This window comes from Asparagus officinalis, chromosome 7, assembly GCF_001876935.1.
Source record: "Asparagus officinalis chromosome 7, Aspof.V1, whole genome shotgun sequence".
Taxonomy (NCBI): domain Eukaryota; kingdom Viridiplantae; phylum Streptophyta; class Magnoliopsida; order Asparagales; family Asparagaceae; genus Asparagus; species Asparagus officinalis.
This window is the reverse complement of record NC_033800.1, coordinates 17727863-17738550: the sequence shown is the minus strand read 5'-3', so window position 1 is coordinate 17738550 and position 10688 is coordinate 17727863. Positions and strand designations below refer to the sequence as shown.

Below are 10688 nucleotides of genomic sequence, written 5' to 3'. Positions count from 1 at the left end.
ATATATATATATATATATATATATATATATATATATATATATATATATATATATTAACTACTAGTATTTTTTATAAATCCTTAGTAGTCTAGTGGAAAGTAAAAGTTTTGGTGTTTTAAAAGGTCATTTGTTCGAGGCTTGCAAACGGCAAGCCGAGAATTGTTTTGTTTTAATTAATCCCTCATAAGTTCTAGTGGGTTGTAGCCACGAAGTTTGCCTCATAGGCTGCTTCGTAGCATGCAAACGAGCTTCGCATTCGCACGATGGTGTGACCCTTACGTTCTCGAGATCAGACGAGTTTCATCTGATTTGCGAGACTCGTTTGATTGACCTGTTCGACAAGGTTCGTCTTACTAACGTCCACGAAGTTTGCCTCATAGGCTGCTTCGTAGCATGCAAACGAGCTTCGCATTCGCACGATGGTGTGACCCTTACGTTCTCGAGATCAGACGAGTTTCATCTGATTTGCGAGACTCGTTTGATTGACCTGTTCGACAAGGTTCGTCTTACTAACGTGGTTCGTTTGATTTGTGGGACTCGTTTGATTGACCCGTCCAATGAGGTTCGCCTGTTCGACGAAGTTCCTCTTACTAACGAGGTTCGTCTGATTTGTGAAACTCGTTTGTTTGACGAGGTTCACCGACAAGGTTCGTCTTACTGACGAGACTCGTTTGATTGACCCGTCCAATGAGGTTCGCCCGTTCGACGAAGTTCATCTTACTAACGAGGTTCGTCTAATTTGCGAAACTCGTTTGTTTGACGATGTTCGCCCGATCGACAAGGTTCGTCTGATTTGTTGTAAGGTGCAACACGACCTTCGCATTCAGGTGTTACTACATGCAGCAGTTATAATAACATTTAAATCAATTGTTGTTACAATCATAATGATTTATAACAGTCATATTGATTGTAGATGACTCTTAAGCTGGCCTTAGAGGCCTATAAATAGTGACTCTTAGGGTAGCTCTTGGAGAGCTCTTGAATACACACAAAAATACATTGAGCTGTTGTGTTGTTGCTGGTGCAAAGCCTATGCCCGAAGGAACTGTTGTGTTGCTGCTACTGTAGAACCTGTGCCCGAAGGATTTTTGCCTAAACCGAAAGGTTTAAGAGATCAAGAAGATCTTTGCCTTGACCGAAAGGCCTTATAGATAGAGGAGATCTTGACAATACTTGGTTGCTGCACACCATTGTATTGTACTACTATTTGTGGAAGCAGTTTGGTATTGAGATCCTTGCACCGGAGTAGGTCAAATATTGCTTTAAACATAACGTTTCACAAACGCACAGCAGTTAACTTAAAAAGTTTAAAATTACAGCACATCAATTTTCACTATTTTTTTCAAGATTTAGGGTCTGTTTGGTTATTTCCTAAAAATCAAGAAATAAAAATGGAAAAGGTGAAAATCTCAAAAAGTATCATTTCCTCCATTTCCATCTCTAAAACTCACTCACAATATCTAATAAAATATTATTTTTATCCAACAACTCATTCACAATATCTAATAAATTATTGTTTTCATCCAACAACTCATCCATCATATCTAATAAAATACTATTTTTATCTAATAACTCATCCACCATATCTAATAAAATATTATTTTCATCCATAACATTACTCAACTCATCTCATCTCATTATTTCAAATCACTCACATCATCCAATAAGATGGTGACAACTCATCTCATCTCATTAACATTTTATTTTCACCCATTTTCTCCCAAAAAGCTAGGAAAACGATTTCCTTAAGTGTGTGTCACATCATCCAATAATATAATGACAGCTCATCCCATCTCATCTATTTTCTTATTTTTAAGAATGAACCAAACAAAAGAAAACAACATATTATAGGAAATAGGTTTCTTATAATTCATTTCCTTATTTTTTTGGCCAACCAAACAACATCAAAATAAGTTTTCTTAAAAAATCACTCACATCATCCAATAATAAGGTGACAACTAACATTCAACGGATCCCTCCATGGGTATTTTAAGGGGGCTAGGGGTCTCAGGCAAGGTGATCCCCTCTCTCCCTATCTCTTTGTGTTGGGCATGGAGTATTTGTCAAGGAAGCTTAACTCTCTCAACAATGATGCCTTATTCAAATACCATCCTAAGTGCTCTAGATTGAAAATAACTCATCTATTCTTTGCTGACGATTTGCTGCTTTTTGCAAGAGCTGACATGAATTCAATTACCAAGCTTTTCTCCTGTCTGGAAGATTTTAGTCGGGTTTCTGGACTGGAAATTAACCCCAATAAATGCTCTGTTTATATGAATGGGATCAATGAAAGTCTTAAGCTCCAGATTTGCTCATACCTGAATATTTCTGAAGGAACTTTACCTGTGAGATATCTAGGCTTACCTCTTGTTACAAAGAGGTTATCATGGTTGGACTGCTCCCCCTAAATTAGCAAGATTTCAGAGAAAATTCAAAACTGGCAGAAGTTGAGAACTCTCTCTTATGCTGGGAGACTCCAACTGATAAAATCAGTTATCCTGGGTGTGCACATCTATTGGACTAATAATTTCATACTGCCGAATAAAGTCCTTAAACAGATTGACAGAATGTGTTCTGAGTTCCTCTGGAATCAAAAAATCCCCTTAGTCTCCTGGAAATCAATTTGCAAAGATAAAAAATATGGAGGTCTGGGCGTTTTCTCAGCTAAGACATGGAATTGTGCTGCTGCATTGAAGCTCTTGTGGATAATTCACCTCAAAAAGGATTCTCTTTGGATTAAATGGGTGCATGGTAATTACTTGCAGCAGTCTGATATTTGGCAAGTTCATGTGAAGTTGAATGATTCTTGGATGTGGAAACAACTTCTAAAGGTCAGAGATAAATTGATTAGAAGATTTGGAAGTGTTAACAGCTTGCAAAACATCTTATCTAAATGCTGTATTGGTGAGAAAATAAGCATATCAGGAGTTTACAGAATTCTTCTTCAACCTGATCAAGTTGCTGCCTGGTACAACACAGTTTGGGACAACATTAGTTATCCAAAACATTCTTTTGTTACCTGGCTAGCCATTCAATCAAGACTGCTCACTCAGGACAGGTTATGTGGTATGGGGATCCTTGCTGCTAATCAATGTGTTATGTGCACAAACTTCCCAGAATCTTGTGGCCACCTATTCTTTGATTGTCAATTTTCAGCTCTTGTATGGAATATGGTGATGGACTGGCTTAAATTCTCTTGGAGATCCTGTTCATGGGGATACATCATCAATTGGTATAATTCCAGGTTGAAAAGGAAAGGATTTATGGAAAAGCTAAAGAGAATGGCGCTTACAGCCTCTATATATTGGATTTGGCAAGAGAGGAATTTTAGAATATTTCAAAGCAAAGCTCGGCAACCTGAGAAGATTTTCCGAGCTATAAGGATATCCATCTTCTCCAAAATTATGAATGATAATTTTCCTATTCACATAAAAGAGAGAATTCAGGCATTGTAAATGCTTTGTTATTAGTGCTCATTTGAGTTTTTGAGTTTCAGTTCTCTTGAACTGGTTAGATAGATACATGTAAATATTCTCAATTTTGGTTATGAATAAAATTCTTTTCATTGACCAAAAAAAAAAAGGTGACAACTAACATCATCTCATCTCCATTTTTTGATTTTCTTCCTTTTTTTTAGCCAACCAAACACTCCCAAAACAATTCTTCTTAGAAATAGTTTTCCATTTGTTTGATTTTCCTTTTTTTTGGGCAATCAAACAGACCCTTAACCACAATCTCCAAGGGAAACATTTTGTTATGAGTCTCATGACTACTACCATTGAATTTTATTACTATTATTGTGCAATTGTTGGTTCCTTTTGTTGTTAGCTACTGTTGTTGTCTGTGGCCACTACTACAGTGATTGTTTTCATGACTTGATATTCAAAGTGGTCGCCTTTTGCTAGGACAAATTTTCAAAACCAACCTATTTGGATTTTTATTCCCAAAAAACGACCCCATTCAGTTTTATTTGCAAAAACCGACCTGGTTTCAGCCTCAGCGCTGAAACCAGGTCGGTTTTTGAAAAAAACTCTCCGAAACTTCACGGGAGTTGAACTCCCGTGAAGTTTTTTGAACTATGAAACTTCACGGGAGTTCAACTCCCGTGAAGTTTCGGAGAGTTTTTTTCAAAAACCGACCTGGTTTCAGCGCTGAGGCTGAAACCAGGTCGGTTTTTGCAATTATTTTTGAATGGGGTCGTTTTTGGGGAATAAAAGTCCAAATAGGTTGGTTTTGAAAATTTGTCCCCTTTTGCTAACATATGCCTTCAGATTCTCCTACATGTAACACTGTAACTGACATGACATGGTTAGTTTAAAAAAAACCGGTAATTTAAAAAGGATAAGCAATAATAGTCTAACTTTAAGTTTTTGTACGGACGTGTAACGCTTTTGATTTTCTAATCAAATCTGAGTGGCGTCCTCTTGTGTCCTATAAAATTTTGTTTATGGGGTTCTCTGCGCGAATTTTCCCGAAAAGTATGTTCAATATCATCACAAACGTTGAGGAGTATAACAAATAATTTATTATGCTTCTAAAATATCAAGATTAGATCAAATACAATAATGTAATGCTTTCAAAATGAAATGTTTAAAATTCAGCACACAAAAAAAAGTCTTAAGTGTGCTTGGGAAGGCAATTTACTAGGGGAAGAGAAGGGAAGATAAAATAGGAAAAGGAAAAGTATGGAAGGGGGAAGAAAATATAATATGTTGTTTGAGAGTTTGATGAAGGCTTGAAGGGAATGGAGGGAAACTTGTTTTATCATGTTTGGGAGTTTTACCTAGAAGAGAAGGAAAATGAAAGAAAATGTATCATAATTAAATCTCATATGTTGATCCATAGTGATAAAGGGCCATACATCTTTTATAATTATTTCCCGTCTCTTTTCATCCTCTATGCCCCAATTTGAGGGGGAACAAAATAACTAGGTTCTTATGTAAATTTCCCTTTCTCCTCTTCCATTATTCCTCTAAAAAAAAGCTCTCAAACAAAATAACTACCAAAATCTCTTCCCCTCCCTTCTCCCACCCTTCATTCAAACATCATTGTTGTTCAGTGCTTGTTGTTTGCTGGTAGGGTTAGCCAGACTCTACGCAGAAATCTTGGTCTGGGCCGGCCCAGATATTTTATTTTTAAATTTTAATTTTTTTTGCTAAAATTTTGTGATTTTTTACAAAAAAAAAATAGATTTTTGCAAAAGAAGATGCAACTTCAAAAGTATTTACAAAGATGTGAAATTATTGCAACTTGCAAAGAAATTCAATCTTATAATTAATCACCTAGAATAGAAGTATAAAAGTTTGCAAATTTCAAGGAAAATAGAAAATTAGAAATAAATTTTATTTTATTATTAATCTAATAATATCTAACGATTACAATATTCTTTTTAGAAAATCGCCGCATTATAAAAGATGAACATATCCCAACTAGGTTGACACACATATATCTATATCAATATCATTTGTAACTCTTTTCAAAATAATTATTACAGATGTACATCCCAACTAGGTTGGTAACAGACACATTGTATTCTTGTTCTACTGCAGCATTTGCTATCATTAATTCTTGAAGTCTATCTTCAATATTAGCAAAATCATTGGTGTTTTGACGTCTATCTTTCGATCCCCACCAATCGTATAAGCACATTACCCTCTATGGTAAATGGATCTATGATGTCATGTGGTCATCAATCAAACGTCCTGATACGTTGAAGGCGCATTCCGAAGCTACTATGAAAACTTGCACTATTGGTAAATCACGAGCTATGATTGAAAGCATGAGATATGAAGTCGTTCTATATGCTTTGCACTATTGCAAAATATCGCATACTTGATTATTTTGACTCTTAAGTAAAGGTGTAGCTAAATATTTTTCAAGATCAGAGTCTTTCTTACAGATGATGATCCATTACTACCATTGCTATCAATATAACTAGCTAGCTGGTCTGTTGACATTTGTCTGTCAAATGAACATGATCCCATACTCGGCCTAGAGCTTGTAGCAGTAGAAGCCATAGCTTGAGAACTTCCACTATTACCGTGTTTCCATATAAAGAATTCAACAAGGAGCCCTATATTCTTTAAAAAATGCCCAAACCAAAATAATAGGAATGGGTCTAAAAAACTAATTAAACTTTGTTTCCATTTGTATAATCATATTTTTGAAAAATAATTATCAACATGATAAGTATTTAAAAAGTTTTGAATTCTGAAAACTTGTAAAGCAACTTGAGTTGTGTAGTTGGGTAGCAACAACCAGATTAAAGGAGAGTAGCTTCATAAAAAACTTGTAGCATATTCTTACACAAGTTATAGTGTTCTATTCTTCTTCAGTTATTTTATATATAGAGAAAGAATTAATACTAGATTTTTTTTTATACTTTACTGCTACATTTAACATTAAATAGCTAAACTTTCACCAATGATCAACATCTTGTGGAAATTTTTTTAGCACTCATATTTTTTTCTTCTAAAATTTTTCCTATCTTTTAAGCCTTTTTTGAAAAGATTGAGAAAATAAGTAATAAACCTAACTTTTTCTATCATTGTTCTAATTTTATTAAATGCACTTTGTACAATTAAATATAAAATATGACACATGCATCTAATATAAAAAGGATCACCGTAGCATGGTAATAGCAAAATGACTTGATATGATTTACTGCTACATTATTACTGCTTGCATTATCCAGTGAAAGAATAAAGATTCTTTTAGAAATTTCTAATTTTATAAGTTCTTCCATTATGAAAATTTACAACATTTTCATCGGTGTGTGATTCTTCAAATAAAATAAAAGAAAGAATTCTTTTATACATTTTCCAAGTATCATCAATCCAGTGTGTTGTGATATATAAGTAATCAGTTTGTACCTTAGATGTCTAAATATCAGGTAGAGAAAATATATAATTTAAGCTTACAAAATAAGCAATTAATTTTGTTATTTCCTCTCAATAATATTTCACAATATCACGTTGACAAATTTGATGAGAATTTTTTTGAAAAGTGGGTTGAGAACCTTCTTTAATCATATCTTCAAATTATAATCTTCTACTATTCTAAATAGAATATTTTTCAAATTATCATTGTTATAGCCTGCAAATAACTATGTGTTGATCTTTCTTAAGTTGTCAACAGGTGTCCCACTCTACGCCAGATCAGACATGATCAGAGCCAAGACGACTCGAACCGTTACTGCGGCCGACTCTATAAGCTAACAACTTAATTACATGGCCGACTTGAAAGGTAGTACTTGTCGACCTACCTGTCAAATCGAGCACATAAGTCTCTACATTCGGCTCATTATCTCAGTTGACAACTTACATAGCCAACTTGAAAGGTGATACTTACCAACCTACTTATCAGACTGACTCCAGAAGCCTCCACACTCGGCCCACTATCTTAGGCGACAACTCTCGAGACCGACTAAAAAGGCGGTGTTAGTCGGCCCTTCACTAGAAGACTGAAGACGTAGTACTTCTCACCCTTCTCGCAAGGAGTCATCCCTTCTCGACAAACAGCCCGACTCATCCCTTCTCGCCAGGTCGAGTTGAATGGCGGTCTTCCTCGAGCCCCTCGCCGATAACTAGTCACCATAGCATTTAATGCATGGTCAAAATATTTGGTGGAAAATTTGTAAGAAGAAAATTGAGATTAAAATTGTGTTATTCTCTCTAACTGATTTAGATAAAGAATGATTATAATTCTCTCATTACAATTTCTTTCTAACTAACTTAGAAAAAAAATTACAATCTTCTTGTATCAGAATCCTGATTTACAAAAGAGAGAATGGTCGACAAAGATCCTCCCCTTTGTTTAAAATTGGGTTCTTCACGGTAGCGATAAGACGTCTCCCTCGAAACTTATGTCAAGTTTGCTTCTCGTTGACAATCCGAACACCTCGCTTGACTGGAACATTATCTTCTCCTCACGATTTGACGTTATAGAGAACTTACAAAACAAGTTTGAAATTAACTCTTAATGAGTTTAGGAACTCAAAGCGAGTTTAAACTCTTGTAAAAGAGTTTATTTGAACAGAAAGTCGGTTATAGCCAAGAACGAGCTCCTCGTTGCTAAAGTTGAAGATGATCTCCGTTGAAGAATAATGTCGATCCTTTCAAGCCATTTCTGATCAAAAAAATTCCAACCCTGAACTCGGTTGAGTTTTCTCTTATTTATAGGGGATTAAGGGGGTGTAACAGCTCCTTAAATCACTCCTAAGTGGGGTGTAACCGCCCTCAAATTGTGGGAAACGGTTTCGGAACCGTTCAACTCATGTTTGAACGAGTCAAACACGTTGATTTGCATTCTGGGCATGAACCTACATTCGAACGCATGGTTTAGATGATGTGTTAGCGTCCGAGCTTGAGCTGCGTCCATGGGCTTGAGCTGTGTCCATGGGCTTGAGTGTGTCCGTGGGCTTGAGCTGCGTCCATGGTTATGATCATGTTGCATCTGCGTCTATGATTGTGTTGTGTTCTCAATGGTGAACGCAGTGCCTGGAAGCTGCGTTGGTGCTGTGTTTAGCGGCTGAAACCACTACGTTTGTGCTGTGTTTGAGTTGCGTTGATAGCTAAGAACGCAATAATTACGTTGTTTTGACTCTGGAATGCAATCACTTGTGTTTCACCTCTGGGGTGTAGGGATGAGTTTTACATCTTAGATTGAAGAGATCGTTGACTTATAATCTACTTTGTTTTGTAATCTTCGCTTTAGCTCTTTGAAATGTGAGAGTCGTCAGATTACAACTCTAATTATTGGTTGTGAAGACCATTGATCAGAGCTTTCATCCTTGAAGGTCATCGATTTGTAATATTCATCGATCTACGTGAAAATCTTTAAATTATAGCCTTCTGGAAGTTGTTGAATTATAACTTTCCTTGTTGATGTTTGATGGGGATATACTATCTATTGTGATTTTTTTGACAGCCTACATAGAAATTATCATTGCTCCAGCCCCAAAAGTCTTTATGGCTCATCAGGCTCTATCAGCACGAAGCAGTTGTTGTCGCTTTGCACTAACCACTTAGATAACCTAAGCTACCCAAAGCCGACACCTATTAGTTGTTTGTCGAGTCAGTTGCCTGCATGGACTCGGGAACACATTACATATTTACCCCTCTCAGCTACGTATATATGGGTTCATTGCCAACTAGCAAAAGGAAAGACGGGAGGAAGCTACTAGGGGGCCACAAGTATGCAACTTTTGCATACTTAGAACTATTTTTAGTTCATTGGTATATTCTCCACTCAAGCTCAAATATTGACTTGATCATCAGAGGAACCATTAGAGAACCTAACTCTAGTCCTCTAACGAGTATTATTATGCAGCTCTCTTATACAGACAGGGGACCGGTCTTCAAGAGAGATGAGGGAACACATATCACTCATATTGACCTTAAGCCTCTGTACTAAATTCGGTGTTACCCGTTAATCTCGCATTGGATCTTAGGACATCAACAATCACCTTCTACCACTTTAAAAGGAGTATTTTTTAAAAGAATAAACATGATGACACATTTCCTTGTTCGAAATGCATTATAGGTCCATGTACCGAGGCCATATGAGAAAGATGATTGAGAGAGAAGAGATTGACAGATATCGGGTAGAGATATTCATTATTCTTTGTTGTTGGTCGTTGCATGTCATTTGAGGTAGTTAGCCCCTATCTTATGATGAGCTTTAAAGACTTTGCCGTATAGAGCACATTTCACCTTTTGGTTGTGAATATGACTGTGACTATCTTTGACAATATCAATCTTCTCAAAGAAAGCCACACTTCCAATCTCGGCCTTTTAGAATATGTTGGTGTTGGATCATTGGAGTTAGGATCCGTGTTAGTTGTTGGAGAACTCATATCAGGAGTTATAGTTGTATTTTTATCATCGAGGACTTTAAAATTGGAGGAAGCCTTTGAAATTGAGAGAATTAGAGGATTAGGAGAGAATATTTAAGAGTATAAAGAGAGTATAAAAGAGTATTAGAGAGTAAGAAAGTATTAAGAGAGAAGAGAATAAATTTTGGATGAGAAGTTGAATGAAAACCTCTCTCTATTTAAATGATATTTGGATGTGAAATTAAATGAAAACTCCCACTTCTATTTATAGAAGCCACCCCATAGTCAAACGACCAAAATACCCTCAAATTTTAGCCATTTTAAAGGGTATTTTGGTCAAATGACCAAGAAATAGCAGTTTATGGTGGTTTCGGTTTCGCCCAAACCAAGTCGGGCCAGACTCCCCGGTATCAATAGACCTTCTTTAATCATATCTTCAAATTATAATCTTCTACTATTCTAAATAGAATATTTTTCAAATTATCATTGTTATAGCCTGCAAATAACTATGTGTTGATCTTTCTTAAGTTGTCAACAGGTGTCCCACTCTACGCCAGATCAGACATGATCAGAGCCAAGACGACTCGAACCGTTACTGCGGCCGACTCTATAAGCTAACAACTTAATTACATGGCCGACTTGAAAGGTAGTACTTGTCGACCTACCTGTCAAATCGAGCACATAAGTCTCTACATTCGGCTCATTATCTCAGTTGACAACTTACATAGCCAACTTGAAAGGTGATACTTACCAACCTACTTATCAGACTGACTCCAGAAGCCTCCACACTCGGCCCACTATCTTAGGCGACAACTCTCGAGACCGACTAAAAAGGCGGTGTTAGTCGGCCCTT

The 10688-nt window shown here is 36.3% G+C and overlaps 1 protein-coding gene across 1 annotated transcript; it reads left to right on the top strand.

Moving 5' to 3' along the window:
• LOC109846766 lies at positions 2568-3455 on the top strand. The gene has a single exon (XM_020416010.1). The coding sequence runs from the start codon at positions 2568-2570 to the stop codon at positions 3453-3455; it is 888 nt and encodes a 295-aa protein (XP_020271599.1).

What these genes read in the sequence shown, in the direction of transcription:
- LOC109846766 (XM_020416010.1), top strand. Translation starts at nt 2,568, where the DNA reads ATGTGTTCTGAGTTCCTCTGGAATCAAAAAATCCCCTTAGTCTCCTGG.